The sequence below is a fragment of the Trifolium pratense genome, linkage group LG3 (genome assembly GCF_020283565.1).
Source record: "Trifolium pratense cultivar HEN17-A07 linkage group LG3, ARS_RC_1.1, whole genome shotgun sequence".
In the NCBI taxonomy this organism is placed as follows: Eukaryota; Viridiplantae; Streptophyta; class Magnoliopsida; order Fabales; family Fabaceae; genus Trifolium; species Trifolium pratense.
This window is the reverse complement of record NC_060061.1, coordinates 13,917,090-13,943,438: the sequence shown is the minus strand read 5'-3', so window position 1 is coordinate 13,943,438 and position 26,349 is coordinate 13,917,090. Positions and strand designations below refer to the sequence as shown.

The following is a 26,349-nucleotide window of genomic DNA, read 5'->3' as shown; positions in this document are numbered from 1 at the left end:
AATTTGGTTTCTGTGAACCGAATTTTTCTGTAAAGGCAAAATTGAAATATTGGGGGTATAAAAGATTTATGGGAGGGGGAAGTGAAAACATCAATATATTTTACTTGTTAATCACTAGATGTTATAATTGACATCGATGAGTCGGGCCAAAATTGCATCCAATTTTGAATCGGGCCAAAACCTCTCATTTGTGGTCCAAGTCCAGAAAAGTTTGACCTATAAGATTAAGAAAAAGGGTTTTAGTGTTGTGTTCGGTTGTTCCTTCCTTTCCCTGCGGCTGCTTCACACAGGTTCTCTTCTTCCTTTTTTCTATTTTCTTTTTTTACTTTTGTTGAAACTGGTAAATATATTATAAAATCCGGATCAAAAGACGAGTTTAATTTATATATCAACACATCGTGTCACATTCATTCATTAAATGACATGATTAGATGCAGGTGTAAAACAACTTTACACCGAGAGTGCATACAAATTAAAACTCTAATGTTAAATCGTTTGTTCGTTTTTTGCTATTTAACAAGGATGTAGAAGTGGTTTTTGAATAGTAGTAATTTTTAGTTTTACATTTGCAGAGAAAGAAAGTATGATGATTTGTGCATTGAACATGGGAAAACTTATATATAAGAACAGTAAGAACAAATGGCATATGATTAAGGCAGATCCGCGTTTTGGTGCATGGCATATGATTAATTCCAGTGCAACTGACCTTAGGAATAAGGATAAGGCTGATGAAGATGCCTTTGCAAAGCTTCCCAATGCAAATATGCAGCATCAACATCAACAAACGGGACCGAATCCGCTAAAGAATCCAAAAGTTTATCCTTTTCTCAGTCATTTCAGTGAAGATGACCTTGATGAAAAATACACGTTGATGGAAAAATTGTCTTATATATCGTTTCTCCTTTTTGGTATTGAATATAATCTAATGGTTATGCGGAAAAAAATCAGTCTGCCAGAGCCAGACATCAGTTTGCAAGACATGTTGATGAGCCTTGATACTATTATTCAAATCGTACGGACGTCGTTCGACAAAATTAGTTCTAGCTCTATTGATTGTGTTGAGGATGATGATTTTGTCACCAAAGAAGAAGATGATGATTCTGTCTTTGAGCTTGAGGATAAGCTCAAAGACGTTGCTTTCATCAATCGGGAAGTAATGTTGATTGACATAGTATCGGGTGACTTATTTAAAATTTATCATAAGCTATTGATCATTCGGAAAGACATATTGACAAATCCGGCGCAAGACACGGTGAAGGAGCTTGGTACTATTTGTGGAATGGCATCGTACTTGAAGTTCAAAATGTATGTATCATTACTCCTTTATTTGCTTCATCCATTTATTGTCTTTGTGATAGTTTGGCCTTACTCCTTAAACAGTCGAATTCCAATAATAATACTTGAAGAAGTTTCTTCTTTGTCAATTTTTACAGTCCATGTGCAGATTGTTAGTTGTATAGGTGTTGGTAGTTTGTTTGTTGATATTTTTATCTTTGTGCCAATGAGGTATATTTTCTACATAATATTTGCTGAATATCTTCACATGATATTTTCTACTCGAAACCTGTGGTTGGCAAAGAACATTTGCTGCGATATTTGTACTTATTTTAACTTCTACTTTATGCTCAGCTTCATCCTCAGACAGTCAGACCTTTATGCTCAGCTTCATACTCAGATGCCAATCAAGAAGCTGTTACACAGCAAGACTTAGCGCCAAAAGGAAAAGGTCCAGCTAGTGATATTGGGCCAAGCAACAAACCCAAAAGAATTATTAAGAAGCCCAAACGCTATGATGACTAAGGAGACTGCACTACAGGACAAAAATCAATCATGAGGCAATATTTTTTTCCAATCATTATCTGATGCAATAGAATAATTTTTAAGGAATATTAGTTGTTATTTTCTTTCGGTTGATAATGGACAGGTGTCCTCTGGATCCTCAATTCTAGGAATTTGTTAGCGCAAGGTGCACAAGGTGGATCTGCCGAAAAGATTATTATAACTCATTTCTACGATTACCTTGGGGATGTTGTCAGATCAGTATAATTTCTTGCCTAGTCAAGTGCTTTCGCAATACAGTGCATTGTAACATCATTGTGTTTTTATTGAATATCATTTTTGTATATTTAAAGCTCCTAAGTTGCATAATACTTCTGTTCAGTTTTGCGGAGGCCTTATGCTGATAGTAATTTTGAGATCAGGTTTTATCTGTTAGGGCTATAGCTTAGTTTGAATTGAGTTGTACCAAACTGGCATAAGCATAAACTTCTGTCTCGGTGATTCAATATTATCAAACATCTTATTGTGTTATCTTACAATGATATATTTGTGTAAATGTGAAAATTAACAATGCACAGGAACAGTTTAAACGTTTTAGTATCAGGCTATCTAATTACAACATTCACATTTTCAGTAATAGCTAAACATTGTTTGAAATTAACCCATTATTCTCACATCGTCCCCTTCTCTCATGGTTGATGGCCTTGCATTTCTTTCTACAGAATTGCTGAACAAACAATTTATCCAACAACAACCATTAATATGACAAATGATAAATCCATGGCATGGCTCTCCCAGACACCATAATCACAACACAAATCTGAGGTGTTATTTTAATTGATTTGGTTTTGTTGGACAGACTCCAATATTTTGGCTATTAGTTTTTGTATGATTATTAATGCATTGTATTTTGGTTATGAACTATCAAGTATGGACTTCGACACGGACACCACGACACCGCTAATGTAAAAAATATAGGACACCGACACTGCTACATATTTATAAAACATATAAATTGAGAATCAAAATATATACATGTAAATCTAAGTTGAACAAGTTATTTCTTAAACAAAGTTTTAAAACATGATATGATAGTATTTTACCTTTATATATCCATCTACTATCGGAAAACTAAAAATATTGTAATCAAAATGTAATATCTTCAATCCTTCATTGATCAATATTGTTGTTTCGACACATCTTTAACTCTCGTAGATATGTCTGATATGTGCCTAAAGAGAGCATAAGCAAAAAAAAAAAAATAGGGACACTTTTTTCCGACACCGATCAAATGAGTGTCAAAGTAAACGAAAAATTGACTTTTTTCCGACACCGCTATGAGCTATCTGATACGTGTCGTACGAGTGTCATATGTGTGTCAGACACCGCGACACGCCTAATTATAGAGGTGTCAGTGCTTCATAGGTTATTAATGCATTATTATGTGTTGTGTTTTTATTTTTTAATAAAGAAAGATGCAAAATATTTGTTTTTCTAATAAAAGGAAAAAATAATGTCATACTACCGTCATAATTTTGACCGAAAAATATAGAAATTTTGTTAATATTCGATGTCCGTCGATCTCCGCGACTACCGTGGGAATCTGTGGGAATGTGGACGCGGAATAATTTGGGGGGGGGGGGGGGGGGAGCTTCTCTGCACATTCCCCGCTCCTTTGACATCCTATTCAGCGGTACATATTTTAAATACTAAATAAAAACAAGATTGATCGTTGATGATTTTTTTTTGGTATTAACCTTCTTTTTAAATTATAGCTACCAAACAATAGTACAAGTAATATCATAATAATTATTTGAGCATTATAAATTCATTATAATATATTTTTTGTGTAGGTGAAGTTTTAGATTCAGTGACGGATCCAGGAATTTCACTATGTGGGGTCAAAATTATTATTATTATTTTTGTAATTGGAAAAAAATTATTAAAAACTAAAATCCAAGCACAGGATGTTCTCAGATGAGAGGAAAATATTATAAATCTTATACGAAATAGGTAAAAAGGAATAAAACTTAACAAAAAGATAACAAAAAATACATCAATTAAAGTTCTCTAATAAACACCAAACTCTTAAAAAACAACCAGAGAACTAGTAGGGCACCAAAGTACTACAACACAAAGATCGATAACAAAAAGTGCACCAATATGAATTCAAGAATTACAATTGCCCTCTACGGGACTGCATATTTTGAAAGTATTGCATGATATTTTCATTTTCAACACTATCAAATACCTCACTCTCTATGTATGTGACTAAACAATTATTCAGAAAGTCATCCCCCATACGGTTGCGCAATTGGTTCTTCACAAAATTCATTGCTGAGAAACTCCTTTCAACTGTTGCAGTTGCCACAGGCAAAAGTAATGCCAACTTTAGAAGTAAATAAACCATTGGATAAGCAATGTGGTTTTTAGTTTCCACCATCATTCCTAAAAGATCACTAATTCCATGTAAATTAGAAAATTGTTCACTAGAACGAACATCCATGATATAATTTTCAAGTTGATTGTCGAGTCCAATAAGCTCCACAGAAGAAAATTCCGACGGATAAAATTGAGCCATATTAATCAATTTTTCCTTGTCAAATGCAAAAAATGAATCTTGTGGATTTAAGCTTGCTACACAAATAAGCAATTCACTATTCACCTCTGTAAATCTGTTATTAAGACAAAAGTACTATGTAAGAAATGTCAAATAACAATAATAGTACTATGTAAGAGTAAGACAAAAATAAGAATGAAGGGAAAAAAGACTTACTTGGATTATTGTCTCTTAACCTAATTGTAATAAAGGACAAGAAGAACTAAGATTTAGAAAAGGAACACACTTGCAGTCACGATGAAGAAAGAAGGAGTAGGACACAAAGGGTTAAATTATTATTAATTTTCTATTCTTGATTGTGTTTGTGTGTGTAAATGAACAAGAAAGAAAAGAAGGGTTTCTTACTTGCTTTTACCGACACAATTGGAACTTTGGAAGAGAGAGATACGCTACACAACACAATGCCTTTTCATTTTCTTTTCTTTTTCTAAAATAAAAAAAACAATAAAATTAAAAGGTCATTTATGTTCTCAAATAGACTATAGTACATGAAGTTAATATGTGGTGTGGGGACATTTGTGTATTTCATGTGGGGCCATATGTCAAAATTACATATTATTAGTTAAAAAAATAAGAAGTGAGTGGGGTCAGCTGCCCACATTTAGTTCCACTTGCATCCGTCCCTGTTTAGATTGAAAGTTATTATTTGAATTGTGTTAAGTTATTTTTAAAATTAAACTTAATTTAAGTGTATATTTGATCTCTATATTTTCATCAAAGTAAAATTTACCTTCTCCATTCTAAAACTAATATTTCGGTCCCAAATTAAATTTTATTTGGAATTTTAAGTTATTATTTATTTATATGCATTTTAATTTGTATGCAAATTAAATACTACAATTTTTAAAGACAAAACTATTTGGTTCGACTTATTAAGCATTTTTTATTTGATAATTATAAAAAAATTAATATTAAAATATTTATTTTTGTAGTCTCATTTTTACCCGTGCCAATCCGGATACTAGTATCCAAACTCCAACACCTCCTATCAACTACTATAGTATTTGAAGACAAAGTGATAATATGGAAGTTCAAACTCCTACGCACAATTAGAGACTCATAATGTCCGACCTAACAATTTCGATATTTCTCTCGGGTTGAACTGCATATCAATAAAATTGTCAATTTACACCCTAGATATTCAGGATCCAAAGTAGCATGTAGAATTTATTGCTTTCACATTCTAAGTAGTTGACAATTGACACAGCAAGATTTCCTTGTTTCACAAGAATTCTCTCTCCCTCTTCTCTCAATACTCAATCTTTTTCCTATCATTAAGATGCATACAACAATTGTAGCAACCCTTGTTCCATTCTTAGTCTTCATCATTCTAGTACCAATGTCTGTTTCAGATTCCAACACCATCCTCCAATGTCTCTCTCTCAATTCAGAACCTTCTCATCCAATCTCAGAACTCACCTATTTCCCAAACACTTCTTCATATTCACCAATCTTAAATTCCTACATCAGAAACCTTAGATTCAACTCATCCACTACACCAAAACCCATTTTCATTCTCACCCCAACTCATATCTCCCACATCCAAGCATCAATCATATGCTGCAAAAAATTCAATCTTGAAATCAGAATCAGAAGTGGTGGTCATGATTATGATGGTCTTTCATACGTTTCACAATCACCATTCATTGTTCTTGACATGTTTTTGCTTAGATCAGTGATTATTGACTTAAAAAATGAAACTTTGTGGGTTGAATCAGGTGCAACAGTTGGTGAAGTGTATTATAAGATTGCTGAGAAGAGTAAAGTTCATGGTTTTCCAGCTGGTGTTTGTCCAACTGTTGGTGTTGGTGGACATTTTAGTGGTGGTGGTTATGGTAACATGATGAGAAAATTTGGGTTATCTGTTGATAATATTTTGGATGCTAAAATTGTTGATGTTGATGGTAGAGTTCTTGATAGGGTTTCAATGGGGGAAGATGTTTTTTGGGCTATTAGAGGTGGTGGTGGAGCTAGTTTTGGTGTTATTGTTTCTTGGAAGATTAAGTTAGTTTCTGTGCCTGAGATTGTAACTGTTTTTAGAGTTGAAAAAACTTTGGAACAAGGTGGTGGTGAGATTGTTCATCAGTGGCAATATGTTGCTGATAAGGTGCATGATGGATTGTTTATTAGAGTTGTTGTTAGTCCTACGAAGCGAAAGGGGGTGAACACGGTTAAGGCGAAGTTCAATGCTTTGTTTCTTGGTAATGCACATGAGTTGCTTGATGTAATGAATGAGAGATTTCCTGAATTGGGTTTGGTTGGTGATCAGTGTATTGAAATGAGTTGGATTGATTCGGTGTTGTTTTGGTATAACTATCCGGTGGGGACTTCGAGTGATATTTTGCTTGAAAGACATTCATCGACAGAGAAATTCTTGAAGAGGAAATCTGATTATGTCCAGAAGCCGATTTCAAAAGTTGAGTTTGATGGTATATGGAAGAAGATGATAGAACTAGGAAAGGTTACACTTACATTTAATCCTTATGGTGGGAAAATGAGTGAGATATCTGAGGTGGAAACACCGTTTCCGCATAGAGCTGGTAACATATATAAAATTCAGTATTCAGTAAATTGGAAAGAGGAAGGTAATGATGTTGCAAATCAATATTTAGATCGGATTCGAAAGCTCTATGATTACATGACACCTTATGTGTCAAAGTCACCAAGAAGTTCATATTTGAACTACAGAGATGTTGATTTAGGTGTCAATGCAGATAGGAATGTTGGTTATGAAGAAGCCAGTATTTGGGGTGAAAAGTATTTCAAAGGAAACTTTGATAGGCTTGTAGAGGTAAAGACAGCAATAGATCCAAGCAATTTTTTCAGATATGAACAAAGTATACCATCACTTGCATCTAAGTCTAGTATAATGGCAGAATAGAAGCAGCAGATGTATCAATATAAGAGGTATCTAGAAGCATTTCGAATTCATGAAAAACTCTTTTAGACCTAGATTATAGTTTGTCATAATATTTGATTGGTTAGAAAATTATTTACTCTCCAATTGTATTTTCCCTGCCTGATAAAGGGACTTTGTTCATTCTGTTTTAAGCTGATATGAATGATGTATAGAATAAGATTATTATTTTTTTTTTTGTAGCTAATGCTGCTATTAGGCTGTAGATTGCTGCATTAACAAAAATCATATTCCAATGTAATTTATAGAAATCCATTTATGCCAGCAGCCTGCAATGTGCATTTATATTTTCAGAATCAGATAGAATGAAATTGGTATTGGTATATACTACTATATAACGCAAGTGATGAAATGTAATACTAACACAAGGCAAACTAAATGTACCTGTTGAAGAATATGACGTCCTATTCCAACAATTAACGAACGCTTTGACTCCTGGTTCTAGCAGAGCTTCTACATTTTGAACCTTTCTCAGCAACTTCTGGCATGCTCAAATGCATCATTAGTTCTGAGAACTGACCGGCTGACTATACCAGCTGCCTGAAAAACTTTGCCGCTAACTATAGGTATGTCATAGCCCGAAGTTGAAACAAAGGAAACATGTGGAGACTGTGACACTGCAGCAGCAGGATCTACATGCAAATGAACCCTTCTGGAGTCCTTCAGTTTTTGGATATCTTCCTTTTAAATAAGCTGATATGGTTGATGATGTATATAGAATAATAATTTGGTCTTGTAGCTAATGCAATGCCATTAGGCTGTATATTGTTGCATTTAGCAAAATGATATTCCAATTTGTTTTATCGAAAGTCTTAGAAATTTTTTTTACTTCAAATTAAAATGTGGGGTGATATAATATTGTCCCCTTTTCTGGGGAACAATATTGCCACTTGAAAGTTGAAATTTATGGTCTCTTTCTTGTTCTTGAGTAAATACATATATTTTTCTCAGTAAGGAAGAATTTTGAACCGATTTTCTTGTGAAATGTGAGTCAAATTCTTTCAGTGTTTATAAGTTGTGTGTAATAAGTTGTAAAAGTCATCCACTCATAGTATTAAATGTGATATTTTATAACGTTATAACAAAGTAATTTTGTGATTTTTTTTTACAATGTCAAAGCATAGCATAGTTGATAATATGACCTTTGATTTAGTTGGTAAAATGTTAGCTTATACCTCCTCACAAGAGTGAGAGTTCAACACCTGCAGCCGCTTAAGAACTTTGTTGGTGAGTAAGTATATATGTTGAGGCGTATATATGTTGAGGCGTTGGACACTTTATTTATAAGTTCTGATCTGATTCTGATGAGTTTTGAGATCCAACTCACCTAAACTTGTTTCAATCAAATAAATATATATCAATTGATATGTATCCATAATTATTATTATTTTTGTACAAAAACATTGTATTTAGATAATTGAGTTCTAAAAGTGAATCACTTTGGTCAATGAATCAATATTTTAAAATTATTGAAAATTCTAACTCATGATCCTCATTGTATTTACGAACAAGGTAGTGATCTGATTTTTGGGTATTGGAGTATGCTCCTCTCAAGGTCTCAGGTTCGAGGTGTCAATTTCGGTGGACTAAGTCCATACGGAACAAAAAAAACTCTGGCTTTAAATGGAACCCCGTAAATAGGCGGTGGGATTGGTCCTCTTGGATTAGTCGGTCCTAAGGCCCATATACCAAGTTTAAAAAAAAAAAGTAGTGATCTGATTGATGTCAATTCAATACGAAATATATTTAAGAAACCAACATTAAAAACGACATCAACACTTATGATTACATTGAATTATGCAAATTTTTTAAATTACTATTGATGTTAACGTGTCATATATGTGTCGTGTTCGGTATCTGTATCAATGCATCCTACATAGAGTATAGTTGCAATCTGTTAAGTTGTTCATGAGGTCTACAAATTTCAAATCTTTGTAAAATTATTCACTCTAATCAATAATAATTTTTCTGTTTCGACAAAAAAAATTACTACTATTTGCTAAGTTAACAAAATAAAACACACGAGAAAGCCAAACAACGAAAGTAACGAACAACCGAATCAATGAAAGGTGTTTCAAAGCGCTTAGTTTTGCTACGAACAACTTGGTCCCGTAGTTGTTCACATGTTGCATTCCATCATAACGTAGCTTCAGAAACTAGTTCACTGCTCAACCACTGCTACAACAGAGATCTTCCCAAAGCCATGCAAACCTTGGATACCATGGAAAAACGCGGAGTTTGGGCTGATGCAATAGCGTATTCTGAACTCATCAAGTGTTGTTTGGCTCATAGAGCTGTTAGGGAAGGAAAACGCGTTCATCAACATATATTCTCAAATGGGTATCAGCCAAAAACGTTTTTGATCAATGTTCTTCTTAATATGTATGTGAAATTCAATCTTTTAGAAGAAGCACATATACTGTTTGATAAAATGCCTGAACGGAATGTTGTTTCGTGGACCACCATGATATCTGCTTACTCTTATGCTAAGCTTAATGATCGAGCTATGAGGCTTTTGATTTTTATGTTTAGAGATGGTGTCATGCCTAACATGTATACTTTCTCATCTGTTTTGAGAGCGTGTGAGAGGTTATGTGATCTTAAACAGGTGCATTCTAGTATATTGAAAGTAGGGTTGGAGTCGGATGTTTTTGTTAGGAGTGCTCTTATTGATGCTTACTCGAAGTTGGGTGAGTTGTTGGAAGCTGTAGGTGTTTTTCGTGAGATGGTGACCGGAGACGCTGTTGTTTGGAACTCTATTATTGCTGCTTATGCTCAGCACAGTGATGGGGATGAAGCTTTAGAGCTGTACAAGTGCATGAGGAGAGCAGGGTTTCCAGCTGATCAGTCGACACTCACGAGTGTTTTGAGAGCGTGTACTAGTTTGTCATTGTTGGAGTTAGGGAGGCAGATACATGTACATGTGTTGAAGTTTGAAGAAGATCTTATTCTTAACAATGCGCTTTTAGATATGTATTGTAAGTGCGGTAGTTTGGAAGATGCAAAATTCATTTTCAACAGGATGGCTGATAGGGACGTAATTTCCTGGAGCACCATGATTTCTGGGTTGGCTCAAAATGGTTTCAGCATGGAAGCACTCAATTTATTTGACTCCATGAAAGTCTCGGGTCCAAGACCAAACTATATTACAATTCTTGGGGTTCTGTTTGCATGTAGTCATGCAGGTCTAGTAAATGAAGGTTGGCACCATTTTCGATCTATGAAGAACCTTTACGGGATAGATCCTGGAAGAGAACACTATGGTTGCATGCTTGATCTTCTTGGAAGAGCAGGGAAGCTTGATGAAATGGTTGCGTTGATTCGTGAAATGAACTGCGAGCCAGATGTTGTGACGTGGAGGACTTTGCTTGATGCATGTAGGGCCCATAGGAATGTGGATTTAGCCACATATGCTGCTAAGGAGATTATAAAGTTGGATCGACAAGACACAGGAGCCTATGTATTATTATCTAATATTTATGCAAATTCGAAAATGTGGGATGATGTTGCAGAAGTTCGGAGGACTATGAATGCAAGGGGGATAAGGAAAGAACCTGGATGTAGTTGGATTGAAGTCAATAACCAAATACATGCTTTTGTTGTGGGAGATAAATCTCATCCTCAAATAGATAATATCAACAGAAAGTTAAACCAATATATTAATAGACTAACTGAAGCTGGTTATGTTCCTGATAAGAATTTCGTGCTACAAGATCTTGAAGAGGAACAAAGTGAATGCTCTCTTCGACATCACAGTGAAAAACTGGCAATTGTTTTTGGTATTATAAGCTTTCCTAGGGAGAAAACTATTAGAATATGGAAGAACCTAAAGATCTGCGGAGATTGTCATATATTTGCAAAACTTATAGCAAAGCTAGAACAGCGTCACATTGTAATTAGAGACCCTATTCGATATCATCATTTTCAAGATGGGGTATGCTCTTGTGGTGACTATTGGTAGCAGTCTAGCAGATAAGATGCACAAGACACAAGACAGAATCTATGACTACCATTAGGCTCAAAGCAGCATAGATGAATCCACAATCAACTGATAAAATGACAGAAAGCTTGCAGCAGTGGTATTTCTAATAGTTAACATGTCAGTCAGGTTGAATAAGCTTATTCTTTCTCGTTTTCCTTTATTTGCTTGTATATTTTATTTTGTAAAAGAAAATAAATCGCAATTCTGACCCTAGTTTTTAGCAAATCAATACAAGGGTCAATATCTTTTTATTCCAAACTCCATGATAAGGACATGAGGAATAGATAATTGGGGTGAGAAACAAGGAGGAAAATAATGGGCAAGGAGACATTCTGGGCTTGTAATACTGCCAAAGAGGACTGTCCTTTTCCACTTAAGAGAAAATAGAAGCAAAATTTTATCGACCAAAATCTGTACTATCCTTGTTACAGTCAATAAAAGCAACTATGAAGCGTATCGACGCAAATTAAACGAAAATCCTAACCCTTGGAATAGATTTGATCCTGACCTGTTTATGTGATGGTCTCTATTGCTACAAGCTACATCCGAAAATAACCATAAAGTTATCCAAACTAGATCCATCCCAGTGGCAGTTTGGTAAATGTTATGAATTATGACGCACATTCTACTTATTTCTCTAAAAACTAGAGAAAGTTAAAGCAGTTTCATTATGACTTGGATATGAACTATGTAAGCTTTTGATTTAAATCTTTCTTTGATTCTTCTGTTTCTTATACATGCAAATTATTCTTGCAGCTTATGATCTGGAGTCTAAATGTCCAGAAATTTTCAATATTTAAGTCTTTTGGGCAGGCAAAGGCTCTCTCTAAGGTAAATGCTTCTGTTTTGATGCTATGATTGGTAGAATTAATACAATTATTTTCTTGTATATTTACACAAGGTTACTTATGCATCATGACAGTTTTATCAGTGTATTTTATGGAATTCAAAGACAATTATTATACTTTTTTCCATTTTGAACTCACTTGGCTGCTTTGGTATCGGGCTTTCTCCTTTAGCAACACATTTGGCCGAAATCATTACATGATTTCTAGCTACAAATTTAGACTTTAGAGGATTTGACAGAAACGGGGGTTGGCATTGAGTTCTTCTTGCAGTGTTATATATTTATATACAAATTTTAGTGCAAAAGTAATTTTTTTATCATAAGTTTATTTTCTCCCATCTTTGTAAAATGTAGTTTTTTCTGGGTTTCTATGTGGATGTCAGGCTCAGCAATGTTTTCGTAGTCCTGCGAATTTATACAGAGATTGGTTTTCTCTTTTGAGCTATTGTACTACTGGAAAATAGATAAAATGCATTGTGTCATACTAATATGTGGTGTAGGCCATCTCGCCTCTCGAGATTGGTTTTCTCTTTATAGAGCAAGATACAGATTACCATTGTGACGTAGGGCCATTATAGATTTAACCCCTTAAACTACAGTTCAAAGAAAAGCTAACATTTTCGGTTAATCTAGGAATCCAAATTGCCAGCCCTACATTTTACTTTTTATTTCAGTTGTGTTTAAAAACTGCAATATTTTTGGCTCCTGTAACACTGTAAAAAATTTATGACTTAGCTTTGTATCCATAGATAATTCAGAAGTGAGTTTTGGAGAATTCTTGGTATGGTGGAAGTTTATTTGGTGAATGCTTTGAGGATGTTAGGGTTGGTTTAGCTTATGATTGTAAAACACTATTTTCACAATGTCACCGTGCACTGCGATTGAAACTTGGAGCTTCAGTTGACCGCATACCGCAGTTCCAAACACACCATCAGATGCTGGTTACAGAACTCGGAATGCAGGGGTTATTATGGATGGCAATTTAGTGGGGAATATTCTGGGAGGAGTATTTGACATGCAAACAGAACAGAACAAATGTTCTATTTCACCTTTTCAAAGGAACCAAATGTATTTATATACCTTATATCCTGAATTATTTAGTTTTAATATGCACCCTGTTCTGACTTATATATACCAAAAGTCGTAAAGCCACACCTACATTTGGCTGGCATGATGGAGTATAGGTCTAGAAATAGATTGGTTGCGAATCAAATCATGTTCTAGTATTAATGGCATTCCTTGTTAAGAAGGTTTGCATTTACTCGTGCCTTGTCCCTGCACACCAAGTTTGAAATCAGAAGCAAGTAAATATTTCTACACTTTCCTTATTTTATTTTATGGGTCATGTTAAACAGTGTCTCCGGGCACTAGTTAAGCATATCAAAGATGAAAATAAAAGACAAAATTAATATTGGGAAGACAACTTTTTGCATGTTTAACTAGTATCACGAAAGCACTATTTAACATTTCCCTTATTTTACATATAAGTGAAAAAACAAACTGAAAAAATAAGTGTTCCTTTGAGTTTTTTTCCCGCAAATTATTTGTCCCTTTAAAATATAACATTAATCCACTATCTTTTTACAATAAACTACTCTTATTTATTACATTTCAATTCACCAAATTACTCTACTAACTATTATTAATAAGGACATTTTAATAAACGAGGATAAATTGCATTTTTGGCCCTCTATATTTCACAAACTTGCAATTTTGGCCCCCTATGTTTATCCCCTTTTGCAAAAGGTCAATTTTAAAAGTCAACATTGATGTGGCAAGTTACTTAAGTGACTTAGCTACCACACTTCTTATGCCACCTAATAAATAACAAAAAAATTATGGGACCAAAATTACAAGTTTATGTAATAAAGGGGGTCAAAAGTGCAATTTAGTCAATAAACAAACTTTTGTTTCCCACTTTTATATTAGACCCTTTATTTATTTCTTTTTATCAGTTTTGACATCATTCATTCGGTTTTTGATTTTTTCGTATATACTATTATTACTATAACACCAACACTTAAGGGGGTGTTTGTTTCAAGGTTAGAAATAATATTCCTGGGAATATATGGGTTGGAATAAATATACCCATGTTTGTTACAAGGTTGACATGAAATTATTCCTGGATATGAAGTTTCCTTGGAATAAAATTATAAAATAACTTCCAATAACTTCTCTTATTCCCATGATTTTATTCCCAAGGAAATAGGTGGGAAAGAAAAGTTCCCATGAAAATGGGAATACATTTTAAATAACTTCCAATAACTTCTCTTTTACCCACTTTTATCAGTAATTCCTAGGAATGTAGTTAATATGAACCAAACATGTTTTTTTTAAAATACCTGGGAATAAAGTTCCCATTATTATTTCCTGGGAATATGATTCCTGGGAGTAAAATTAACAACCTTGAAACAAACGCCCCCTAACATATTAAAAAAATACTATTGATAAAAACTTTGTATGATGTTGTCATCCTTGTAGAGATGACATTGTAAATTCCGAGTCCTTAATCACACATGACACAGCATGTTCTATTATTCTTTTGTATGATCACTAGTAAAAATCGATTAATAATAATACTATACTATAGCTTCATGTGTATTTTATTTCCTCGTCCAACATATAAAACTGATTTTGACAAGTCTTATGTTGTTGTTGTCAAATAAGCAAAGAAACAAAAACACAGACTTTTCCACAAGTAATAATCACACAAACCCAATTACACTCTACACAACAATGGGAAAATCTAGTTCTTTAGTTCATTCTTCTACAACTTTTCTTCTTTTGCTTCTTTTTGTTAATGTCTATGTTTCAGAAGCATCCCCAACACCAGAATCAGTGTACACCTCATTTCTTGACTGTTTAACAAACCACACAAACCCTTCTGACCAATTCTCCAACATACTCTTTTCTCAAACAAACTCTTCTTTCTCTTCTATTCTCCAAGCCTATATTCGTAATGCTAGATTAAACAAAACTTCAACCCCAAAACCCTTACTAATCATAACTCCTATGCAACAATCCCATGTCCAAAGTACCATACTTTGTGCCAAAACCATTCAAATTCAACTCAAAATAAGAAGTGGTGGCCATGACTTTGAGGGTATCTCATATGTCTCTAATCATCAACCCTTCATTATTCTTGACATGTTCAATTTTAAGAACATCACTGTTGATATACAAAACGAAGTTGCTGTAGTTCAATCTGGTGCAATTCTTGGTGAGGTTTATTATAGGATATGGGAGAAGAGTAAAGTTCATGGCTTTCCTGCTGGGGTTTGTCCTACTGTTGGTGTTGGTGGTCACTTGAGTGGTGGAGGGTATGGTAACATGATGAGAAAATTTGGGTTGTCTATTGATAATGTTGTTGATGCTGAAATTGTTGATGTTAATGGTAGGGTTCTTGATAGGAAATCAATGGGGGAAGATCTTTTTTGGGCTATTAGAGGTGGTGGAGGAGCAAGTTTTGGAGTTATTTTATCATACAGTATTAAGTTGGTTCAAGTACCTGAAGTTGTTACTGTTTTTCGGGCTGCGAGTAGTTTGGATCAGAATGCCACTGAGGTTGTGTTGCAGTGGCAACAAGTTGCGCCGCAGACTGATGATAGGCTTTTCATGAGGTTGCTGATTCAGCCTGTGAGTTCTAAGGTTGTCAAAGGGGAGATAACTGTTAGAGTCACCATTGTGGCTATGTTTCTTGGTGGTGCTGATGAACTTGTTGCAATATTGGGGAAGGAGTTTCCTTCTCTTGGTTTGAAGAAAGAAAATTGTTCTGAAATGAGTTGGATTGGTTCTGTGCTTTGGTGGGCTAGTTTAGGGAATGGTTCAAAACCGGAAGCGCTTCTTGACAGGAATGTTGATTCGGCGAAATTTCTCAAGAGGAAATCTGATTATGTAGAGAATCCAATTTCAAAAGATGGTTTGGAAGGTATATGGAAGAATGTGATTGAATTAGGAAAAGTTGGATTAGTTTTCAATCCTTACGGTGGAATAATGAACACGGTAGCATCCGATGCTACTGCATTTCCTTACCGTGCAGGGAATCTTTTCAAGATTCAGTATTCGGTGAATTGGGAGGAACCTGGAATTGATATAGAGAACAATTTTACAAATCAGGCTAGAACATTATATAGTTACATGACACCTTTTGTTTCCAATAGTCCAAGAAGATCCTTCTTAAATTATAGGGACCTTGATATTGGTACTAATGATTTTGGAAATAATAGCTATGAACAAGGGAGTGTTTATGGAATGAAGTATTTCAATAACAACTTTGAGAGGTTGGTAAAGATCAAAACAGAAGTTGATCCAGAAAATTTCTTCAGGAATGAACAAAGTATTCCAACTCACCATGGTAAGTAATGTTTTTATGGAGTTATGAAATTGAATATTGAATTGATGCACTTGTTTTTTCCTTTGTTATTGGTTCATCTAATAGTTACTACATACTGTTTTGGTAAATAATTTGATGGTGATAAAAGTTTCGGATTGGAGTAATTCAAGATATTATACGGCATTTCATTTGGTTTTTGAGAGCTAGGAAAGTTTGTTTTAGATTGATCTTTTCTAATGAACTATAGGTCGCAGGATTCCTTTTTTAATGTCTTTCATTTTTTAATGTCTTTCCTTCAATGATTGTAGGTTTGGACTCCAATGCCACCGGTACAGGTACCTCTGGTGCTGACAAATTGTTACTTTCCAGCACGTATAGGAAACTTATCGTAAATGTGGTACTAGTATGGTTTCTCATCCTTGAATTGTTTATCTGATTATTGTAATTATACGTACACGGATTTAGTTTAAAATATCCTATAAAGAAGATAATATCTGCTGTTTATTTGGTTAAAATCTTAAACTGTCTTTACAAAGAAATTTGTCACCTGAAATGAGTATGCTAATCTCAGTAGATCAGTAGCAATCATATTGGCAACTGGATTCAGTTCAGGAAGAAAATAAATACAATGAATGTCATACACAAGTAACTCCTCTATATATGTTAGTTCTTGCTTACATATTTCTGTGATTAGAATGAAGTCTAAGGCATTTGGGCTAGGTCTAACTCAACTCTCAAAATCGACTTTTAAGGCGAGGACTGTCTACCACTTATAACCACTAATTTGATTATATCACTAATTGACGTGAAACCTCAACATAAAACTAAGTATTTAAAATTCAACAACTCCAAGGTATTCAAAATTCGACTGCATCATTTATCTGCATGTTGATCTTGGAAAAGTTCTTTCCAAATAAGCCTCGGAGAAGTTAAATAACATTCACTGTCTTTGAAAACACCGATAAAACTACCACTATATATTATAATGATTATCACTCCACCATAAATAAATTGATCAATAGGCTCATGACAAATATTATGTCTATGAGATTGCATATGATTTTATTGTAAGGCACAAATCAGTTCCTACAAATATAATACATTGATCAATAAGAACAACCAAAATACATGGCAATGATTTATGAGATTAAGTGTGATTTATTTATTGGCACGAATTAGCTCCCACAAATAAAATACAAGGCTACATGCTTTAAAATAATATCTTGAGATAGTCAACATTTAAAAATTATGTTTAGTCCATCTTCTATTATGTAGTTTTCATTTTATTTATTTTAGACCACTACCTAATCAGAGTGAGTTGTGTGATGAGAGAATCAATGTGAAAACCTTAAAGAAATATAATTAATACTGATATTGCTGTGAACATGTAATGCATTGCACCAGAATTATTATATAGTATTGTGAAATGTTTGTTCTGTGCTGTTTTCTTTTTCTTTTCCCAATGATATGCAAATGACACTTATCAATTAGTGATATACATATTAATTAGATAATGCAATTAGAAAAATAAATATTATATGTTTAAATGACACTTATTTTAAGAAAGTAGTATATCTTTGTCTCTTCTATTCCTCTATTCTGTTCCTTTCCAAATGTGACATTCAGGTTGCAAATTTTAGCATGTCATTGCCGTCCTTATTATTAGCACACTAACTGGTGCTCACTAGCTGCCATCTTTTAATATACTGCATTAAACATATGATTGATAAAACCTAGTATGCAAGATGTCGTCTATTTTAAATTCGAGTCCTAAACACCGTTTAGTGTGACACAACCAGCAATGATAATAAAAGAGCAGCATTCTTAACGCAGCCCTTAAACATCTTCCAACTCATTATTCCACCTTTCTTTTGTCATACTCTCTTGAAAAAACCAGTTGACAATAACTTCAAAGAAACAGACCTGAGTATTATCCACAAGTACTAATAACCAGCAGTTACACTAAGTAACATTTACTCAATGGGAAAACCTAATACTACTTTGGTGGTTCATTCTTCTAGAGTTTTTCTTCTTCTGGTTTTTCTCAATGTCTCTATTTCAGAGGCATCCCCAACAGCAGAATCAGTGTATACCTCATTCCTTCAGTGTTTAACAAACCACTCAAACCCTTCAGACCAAATTTCCAACATACTCTTTTCTCAAACCAACACTTCTTTCTCTTCTATTCTCCAAGCCTATATTCGTAATGCTAGATTAAACAAAACATCAACACCAAAACCCTTACTGATCATCACTCCTCTGCAACAATCACATGTCCAAAGTACTGTACTTTGCGCCAAAACCATTCAAATTCAACTTAAAATAAGGAGTGGTGGCCATGACTTTGAGGCAATGTTTTAAGAACCGGACCGGAGATCAAACCGGTGAGACTATCGGTTCAAGGTTCAACCGGTTTAACCGATTCAACCGCTATTGAACCGTCATTGAACCGGATTATTATTAAATATAAATATAATTATTAACTTAATTAGAAATATACAACAAATAAATAATTAGTGAAAAAAAAGATAAAATTGACCCATTTTTACAAGTAAGAAATAAGCCCAATAAAAAATATATTATAGTAAGCCCAATAGTCCAAGTTTGTCAACACAATATATATATTATAAAAACTTAAACATACCCTAGATCTAATGTGATAACAGACGCCGCAATACTCCCTCTCTCATTTCCATCATTTTCCATTCTCTACTTCCCCTATTATCTACTTCTTCTTGATATTATATTGTGTGAGAAATCTAAAATTTTGAATTGTAAAGGTGTATCAGCTGCTGCCCTTTGTCAGTACTTTCTCAAAATAAATCATTTCTTCAACTTTCACTCAATCATGTATCTGTCATAAAGATTTAACTGTAGTTGTTTACAAACATAGAAATTCAAAAATAAATACATGTTATGAGAGAAGAGAAAACATAATCAGTGGTGTTGTAAGCTTGAAAAAATGGCGTTACGACGGCGTTGTAGTTTCGTAGAAGAGGAGCGGCGAAATGGGGTTTTGTTTTGTCCGTTCTATTGCCTTCTTGCACGTAGAAGGGGAAAGAAGAGTAAAAAACTAAAAAAATTGATTTTTTTTTTGTTTTTTTTTTTTGACTAAAAAGATAACGATATTCATTCATTCCAATAATTGACATAGTACATCAGATTCAAATACACATTCAACATCGCTAAAAACAAAAAGGATGAATCTGCGAACAAACTCACAGCATCCGTGTTAATAGCATACAGAGGCAAAATGCCTACAAATAATAATATGATAAAACTAAAGTCACCGAAATATTCATGCGTAAATATGGGAAAAAAAAATGAATTTTCTTTGTTTTTTAAAGGCAGATTCCGAACCGGCCGGTTTTTTAAAACCGCCCCCAGTTTGACGGTTTGAACGGTTCAGGACGGTTCCGAACGGTTACAAACGGTTTTTTTCCGGTCCTACAGACTATTGATTCTTAGCACTCATTCGGACCGCTGCTGTGTCCGGTTCCCGGTCCGGTTCTTAAAACATTGCTTTGAGGGTATCTCATATGTCTCTTATCATCAACCCTTCATTATTCTTGACATGTTCAATTTTAAGAACATCACTGTTGATATACAAAACGAGGTTGCTGTGGTTCAATCTGGTGCGATTCTTGGTGAAGTTTATTATAGGATATGGGAGAAGAGTAAAGTTCATGGCTTTCCTGCTGGGGTTTGTGCTACTGTCGGTGTTGGCGGTCACTTGAGTGGTGGAGGGTATGGTAACATGATGAGAAAATTTGGGTTGTCTATTGATAATGTTGTTGATGCTGAAATTGTTGATGTTAATGGTAGGATTCTTGATAGGAAATCAATGGGAGAAGATCTTTTTTGGGCTATTAGAGGTGGCGGAGGAGCAAGTTTTGGAGTTATCATATCATACAGTATTAAGTTGGTTCAAGTACCTGAAGTAGTTACTGTTTTTCGTGCTGCGAATACTGTGGATCAGAATGGCACTGAAATAGTGTTGCAGTGGCAACAAGTTGCGCCGCAGACTGATGACAGACTTTTCATGAGGCTGCTGATTCGGCCTGTTAGTTCTAATGTTGTGAAAGGGGAGATAACTGTTAGGGTCACTGTTGTGACTTTGTTTCTTGGAGGTGCTGATGAACTTGTTACACTCTTGGCGAAGGAGTTTCCTTCTCTTGGTTTGAAGAAAGAAAATTGTTCTGAAATGACTTGGATTGATTCTGTGCTTTGGTGGGCTAATTTTGGCAATGATTCGAAACCTGATGTCCTTCTTGACAGAAATATTGATTCGGCATCATTTCTCAAGAGGAAATCTGATTATGTGGAGAATCCAATTTCAAAAGATGGGTTGGAAAGTATATGGAAGGTAATTAAATTGGGAAAAATAGGATTGGTTTTCAATCCTTACGGTGGAAAAATGAGCGCGGTATATTCAAATGCTACCGCGTTTCCTCACCGTGCAGGGAATCTGTTCAAGATTGAGTACTCGGTGAATTGGGACGAACCTGGAATTGATATCGAAAATAATTTTACAAATCAGACTAGAATTTTATACAGTTACATGACCCCTTTTGTGTCCAACAGTCCAAGAAGAGCTTTCTTAAATTATAGGGACCTTGATATTGGTACTAATGATTTTGGAAATAATAGTTATGAACAAGGGGTTGTTTATGGAATGAAGTATTTTAATAACAACTTCGAGAGGTTGGTAAGCATCAAAACCGAAGTTGATCCAGAAAACTTCTTCAGGAACGAACAAAGTATTCCAGTTCACCCAGCTGGTAAGTAATAGAGCATGGAATTATGAAATATCCATTGGATGCACTTGCTTGTTCCTTTGTTATTAGTTGGCCTTGTAGTTCTTCTTGCTACTGTTTTGTTAAATAATTTAATTATGATAACAAAACAGAAGAGAACTTCTCAATATAGGTTGCAGGAATCATTTTTGAATGTTTTTCCTTCTCTAATTGCAGTTTTAGACTCTGGTGCCAGTACCTCTAGTGCTGAAAAATTGTTATTTTCCAGCCTGTATAGGAAACTTATAATAAATTCGGTAATTGTATTGTTTCTGATCCTTGAATTGTTTATCTGATTATTGTAATTATACAAAGTTTTAGATTAAAATATCATATAAAGAAGCTAAACTCTGCTGTATCTGTCTGTAGTCTGTACATTCGAACAATAGGCACGTCCAAAATAAAATGGATAAGAAATTTCATATGATTGTATATTAAGGCACAAATCTGCTCCTACAAATATAATACATTGATCAAATCTGAAATACATGCTTATCACTTATGAGATTGAATGTGATTTAAATTATGGCACAAATCAGCTAGCACAAATAAAATAAAAGGCTACATGCTTTATAAAAATTATGTTTAGTCCATCTTCTATTATGCATTGTTTCTTTTTTTTTTTTTTTGTACATTAAACAAGTATCTAATCAGAGTAAGTTGTGGTGATGATAAAGTCACATTTCCAGAGACAGAGTCAAAGTGCAAAGCTTAAAGAAATATTATTATTACTGATATTGCTGCAAACATTTATTGCACCAAAAAATTATTATTAAAAGTATTGTGAAATGTTTGTTCTGTGCTTTTTTCTTTTCTTTTTCTTTTTCCAATGAGATATAGTGCATGTTGGTCCTGAGCCCAAATTGCCCAATGAGAATAAAGTACACCAATAATCTACAAAATTATCACTGTAGAATATACAATGACCCTACTTGTAGCATTTCTTGCATGCTTGCCAGATAGACTTGAATGAGCTGGAAAAACCAAAATTATCATAACTCAAAATTATTTAAGCTATTAAAATGATAAAATAGATTTTTTCTTAAAATTATCTAAAACAAATGGACCAATAAACTTGTGTGGTCCAATATGTATTCTTCTGTATAAAGTTCAACCATCTACCACCCTTTATCTTATGTAGCTTTACTCTTTCAAGAATTACAATGGATAAGTCAAATGTTATGCAATTTCTTTCTGTTTTTGTTATACTTCTTCTACATGTTTTTAATTCTCATGCAGCCTCATCAAGTGAGTCCATTTATGTAACTTTCCTTCAGTGTCTTAAAAACCACACAACATCACAAGATCATGTTTCCAACATAGTCTATTCCCAAACCAATGCATCATACACCTCAATTTTTCAAGCCTTTGTTAGAAATGCAAGATTCAACACCCCCTCCACAACAAAACCATTACTTATCATCACTCCTCAGCAAGAAAACCAAGTACAAGCCACTGTACTTTGCTCCAAAACCATTGGTCTTCATCTCAAAATTAGAAGTGGAGGCCATGATTTTGAAGGTATTTCATATATCTCTGATGTGCCCTTTATTATCCTTGACATGTTCAATTTTCAAAACATCACTGTCGATATACAAAACGAGATTTCCGTGATTCAAACCGGTGCAAGTCTCGGACAAGTTTATTATAGAATATGGGAAAAAAGTAAAGTTCATGGCTTTGCTGCTGGTGTTTGTCCAACTGTTGGTGTTGGTGGACACTTGAGTGGAGGAGGCTATGGTAACATGATGAGAAAATATGGTTTATCTATTGATAATGTTGTTGATGCTAAAATTGTTGATGTCAAAGGTAGAATTCTCGACAAGAAAACTATGGGAGAAGACCTTTTTTGGGCTATTAGAGGTGGTGGAGGAGCAAGTTTTGGAGTTATCTTATCGTACACGGTTAAACTTGTTTCACTACCAGGAAAAGTTACTGTTTTTCAAGTTGACAAGAGTTTGGAGCAGAATGCTACTGATATTGTTTTTCAGTGGCAACAAGTTGCGCCGTATACCGACGATAGGCTTTTCATGAGACTTGTTTTGCAGCCTGTGAATTCAAAGGTTGTGAAGGGTCAAAAAACAGTAAGAGTTTCAATTGAGGCTTTGTTTCTTGGTAGTGCTGATGAACTTGTGACATTATTAGGAAAAGAGTTTCCTTTGTTGGGACTAAAGAAAGAAAATTGTTCTGAAATGAGTTGGATTGAATCAGTGTTTTATTGGGCTAATTACAATGATGGTTCTTCTTTAAATACACTTCTTGACAGAAAGCATTACAAAGTGCATTTCTACAAGAGAAAATCTGATTATGTAAAGTCACCAATTCCTAAAGATGGATAATGAATAAGATGATTGAACTTGGAAAAGTTGGGCTTGTTTTTAATCCTTATGGTGGACAAATGAATGCGGTAGCATCTGATGCTACCGCATTTCCTCACCGTGCAGGGTATCTGTATAAAATTCAATATACTGTGACTTGGGAACAATCAGGAGAAGCTGTAGAGAAGAGTTTTATAAGTCAGATTAGAATGATGTACAGTTACATGACTCCATTTGTATCTAAGAATCCAAGAAGTGCTTATTTGAATTATAGGGACCTTGATATTGGTATCACTACTCATGGTAAGGATGGTTATAAAGAAGGAGTGGTTTATGGTAACAAGTACTTTGGTGAAAATTTTGAAAGGTTGGTTAAGATTAAAACAGCAGTTGATCCTGAAAACTTTTTTTGGAATGAACAAAGTATTCCAACACTGCCAAGCAAGGCACAAGGAACCTAACCGACAGAAAAGTGGTTGAATAAGTCATTTGATTGACTTTTGTTACTTATGATTTCATTCATTTGATAGTATTAAGTGTAACCTTTTAAAATATCTGTTTGTGGTATATTGTCATTTTAAAATATAGTTTATTGTATCTCTATGGATGTAAGTGTATCTCAATTATTTATGGTATATTACTCGACATTTATACATTGGAAGCGTCATCAGAACTTTACAGTTAAGTGTATTTTAACGATAATAATACTAGAATAAGTTATTTGAGAAGTCATGGTGTTGCAACTCATCCACCATTTTGTGTAAAAATATATATATTCATTTAACTACTCCAATAAAGAACATACATTACTCATCAGTGCTGCAAAATCTATTACTCAGTGTGGCAGCAGAAGAAACTCAAGTACCCTTAAAAAAGAAGAAACATAAAAGCAAAACCACATTTCAACAATTTTCACAACAAAAATCTAAACATCAAAATAGCACTCCAAAATTCATATATTCAAAATACAATTAGAATCCATTAGGTGTTAAAATTCATAATACCGAGAGATATAACTCGGTAGGTGTTAAAATTAAAAATTGGAGGTAAGCATTTTAGCCTACCGAATTTTATCTTCTGGTAAGGTGCCACCAGGTTTTAACTCCCGGTAGACACTTTTAGAAGCAATTTTGGAATTTTTGGAAAGACTCTGAGAAATTAAGAGAGGGAGGAGGGGCGAAGAGCAATTACCCAAAAAAAAAAGGCATACGGATATTGTCTACAAGGTCAAGAAAGAGGCCCAACCTAACTTAGGCCTAGATGGTCAAATGTCATAGGCCCTTTTCTTTTTCCACCTACTACACAATTCACGTGCCCCCTAAATTCTCGAAAATACCTCTTTATCACGTGTTTGGATTTTAAAATTCTAAAACTTTTTTTTTTCTTTTCATTTTCAGATTTTTTTTTTGTTTATAATGAGCTAGGTATCGAATCCAAGACCTATAACATACTACCCAAATCTCTCACCACTAGACCAAATCTAGTGACTTTCATTTTCAGATTTTAGACTCCGGTAATTATTATGATAAACCAGCCATTTAGAAAGAAAAAAAAAAAGTAGCCACAGTTAGTTAAATGTGGTTTTTTAGGATTTTTTACACATTTGAAGTTTGAAATCCAGAGTTGTAAAATGTACTTTTTTAAAATATATATTTAAAATATATCAGTGTGTTATGTACCCAAAAAAAAATATATATCATTGTGTTAGGATAATTATGCATCAGAGCATCTTCAATAAGAATAATAAAAAAATCATAAGCTAACAAGTTTCATGACGTGACATAAAAAGTATCATCAATTTAATATAATCTTTTTTATTTAGACAAAGTTAAAATAATAATTATCGAATGAACCACTTATTAGTAATGTATGATATTCAAAGTAGTATCACCATTTCTAATAAAATTAAATTATAATAATATTTTAAAATTTTATTTAAGTAAAACTAATTACTTTTAATATGATTTTTTGTCTACGTTTTCAATGTTGAGAAACACTGCGCACCGTTCAATATTTTATAATAAAACCATTGAAATTCACTTCTTTTTTTTTTTTATTTTGAAGAAAACTAAAGATAAATTAAACTAAAATAACACTAATTTGTAGTTCTTGAAAGCACTTTTATGTATATTTTGAGAAATTTATTGTGAATATTGTAATTTTTTTATAATGTAAAAAACATCTAAACATTAGGAGACAATACGTAGGTTTTGCCCCGATCATATGCCTATATTTCCTTATTATATGTATATTGAGTGAGTACTTAGATATGTTGATTTGAAAAAGTAAAGTAAAAGAAAGCCTTCAAACAATTCTGCTCGAGTTGTAACAAAATTTTCACAAAATTGACTAATTAAGTGGATTGAAAAGTAGTGCACAAAGCCCTAGGCAAATATTGGTGGAGACATGAATTAAATACACTATGGTATTATAGATGTAATGTATCATTAAGGTCCAACCTCAAGATGGTGAATCAGGTTAGGTACGTGATTTGAGTTGAAAATTTAAACACAACATATATTGTAGTGTAAGTGTGTAACGAGTAAACAATTTGGACCTTTAATCTTATTTCACTTTTATTTACGAGTTTGTGGAAATAACTAACTTAGCAGCGCAAATTGAGCTCATTATTAATGTAGAAAATGAGCAAAGATGCTTATTAAAGGTCTCAAGCTGAAGCTTCAACCTTCACATGTTAGGATCTTCACAATTCAATTTTAGTTCAAAATATTGAAACAATAGGATGAACCCCATGTG

The 26,349-nt window shown here is 33.8% G+C and overlaps 5 protein-coding genes and 1 pseudogene across 7 annotated transcripts; all 6 read left to right on the top strand.

The window, feature by feature from the left end:
* The first annotated feature begins 153 nt into the window (after positions 1 to 153).
* Positions 154 to 2,321, top strand: LOC123917891. Its single transcript, XM_045969801.1, has 3 exons — positions 154 to 290; positions 573 to 1,305; positions 1,630 to 2,321. Exons 2-3 carry the CDS (start codon positions 584 to 586, stop codon positions 1,709 to 1,711), a joined length of 804 nt encoding a protein of 267 aa, XP_045825757.1. The 5' UTR covers positions 154 to 290; positions 573 to 583; the 3' UTR covers positions 1,712 to 2,321.
* A 3,123-nt stretch (positions 2,322 to 5,444) lies between these two features.
* On the top strand, positions 5,445 to 7,603 carry LOC123917448 (berberine bridge enzyme-like 8). The gene has a single exon (XM_045969176.1). The coding sequence runs from the start codon at positions 5,679 to 5,681 to the stop codon at positions 7,278 to 7,280; it is 1,602 nt and encodes a 533-aa protein (XP_045825132.1). The 5' UTR covers positions 5,445 to 5,678; the 3' UTR covers positions 7,281 to 7,603.
* Positions 7,604 to 9,226: 1,623 nt separating this feature from the next.
* On the top strand, positions 9,227 to 13,254 carry LOC123917889 (pentatricopeptide repeat-containing protein At2g03880, mitochondrial). 2 transcript variants are annotated; one of them, XM_045969785.1, is made up of 3 exons: positions 9,227 to 11,415; positions 12,055 to 12,129; positions 12,895 to 13,254. In XM_045969785.1, exon 1 carries the CDS (start codon positions 9,379 to 9,381, stop codon positions 11,275 to 11,277), a length of 1,899 nt encoding a protein of 632 aa, XP_045825741.1. In that variant the 5' UTR covers positions 9,227 to 9,378; the 3' UTR covers positions 11,278 to 11,415; positions 12,055 to 12,129; positions 12,895 to 13,254. The 2 variants fall into 2 exon arrangements, with proteins under 2 accessions (XP_045825741.1, XP_045825740.1); XM_045969784.1 differs by having other exon boundaries at positions 9,240 to 11,424.
* A 1,543-nt stretch (positions 13,255 to 14,797) lies between these two features.
* LOC123915835 (berberine bridge enzyme-like 21) lies at positions 14,798 to 20,490 on the top strand. Of its 2 annotated transcripts, none has more exons than XM_045967099.1 (3): positions 14,798 to 16,499; positions 16,787 to 16,881; positions 20,316 to 20,490. In XM_045967099.1, exons 1-3 carry the CDS (start codon positions 14,882 to 14,884, stop codon positions 20,349 to 20,351), a joined length of 1,749 nt encoding a protein of 582 aa, XP_045823055.1. In that variant the 5' UTR covers positions 14,798 to 14,881; the 3' UTR covers positions 20,352 to 20,490. The 2 variants fall into 2 exon arrangements, with proteins under 2 accessions (XP_045823055.1, XP_045823054.1); XM_045967098.1 differs by having other exon boundaries at positions 16,778 to 16,881.
* Positions 20,491 to 20,520: 30 nt separating this feature from the next.
* Positions 20,521 to 21,267, top strand: LOC123914612 (berberine bridge enzyme-like 1). The gene has a single exon (XM_045965808.1). The coding sequence runs from the start codon at positions 20,521 to 20,523 to the stop codon at positions 21,265 to 21,267; it is 747 nt and encodes a 248-aa protein (XP_045821764.1).
* Positions 21,268 to 22,342: 1,075 nt separating this feature from the next.
* LOC123915836 lies at positions 22,343 to 24,245 on the top strand (annotated as a pseudogene).
* The last annotated feature ends 2,104 nt before the right edge of the window (positions 24,246 to 26,349 follow it).

What these genes read in the sequence shown, in the direction of transcription:
- LOC123917891 (XM_045969801.1), top strand. Translation starts at nt 584, where the DNA reads ATGATGATTTGTGCATTGAACATGGGAAAACTTATATATAAGAACAGT. An exon ending in TCGTACTTGAAGTTCAAAAT is followed by an intron (nt 1,306 to 1,629) that starts GTATGTATCATT and finishes CTTTATGCTCAG; the next exon opens with CTTCATCCTCAGACAGTCAG.
- LOC123917448 (XM_045969176.1), top strand. Translation starts at nt 5,679, where the DNA reads ATGCATACAACAATTGTAGCAACCCTTGTTCCATTCTTAGTCTTCATC.
- LOC123917889 (XM_045969785.1), top strand. Translation starts at nt 9,379, where the DNA reads ATGAAAGGTGTTTCAAAGCGCTTAGTTTTGCTACGAACAACTTGGTCC.
- LOC123915835 (XM_045967098.1), top strand. Translation starts at nt 14,882, where the DNA reads ATGGGAAAATCTAGTTCTTTAGTTCATTCTTCTACAACTTTTCTTCTT. An exon ending in AAGTATTCCAACTCACCATG is followed by an intron (nt 16,500 to 16,777) that starts GTAAGTAATGTT and finishes TCTTTCCTTCAA; the next exon opens with TGATTGTAGGTTTGGACTCC. An exon ending in TTATCGTAAATGTGGTACTA is followed by an intron (nt 16,882 to 20,315) that starts GTATGGTTTCTC and finishes GATTCTTGATAG; the next exon opens with GAAATCAATGGGAGAAGATC.
- LOC123914612 (XM_045965808.1), top strand. Translation starts at nt 20,521, where the DNA reads ATGAGGCTGCTGATTCGGCCTGTTAGTTCTAATGTTGTGAAAGGGGAG.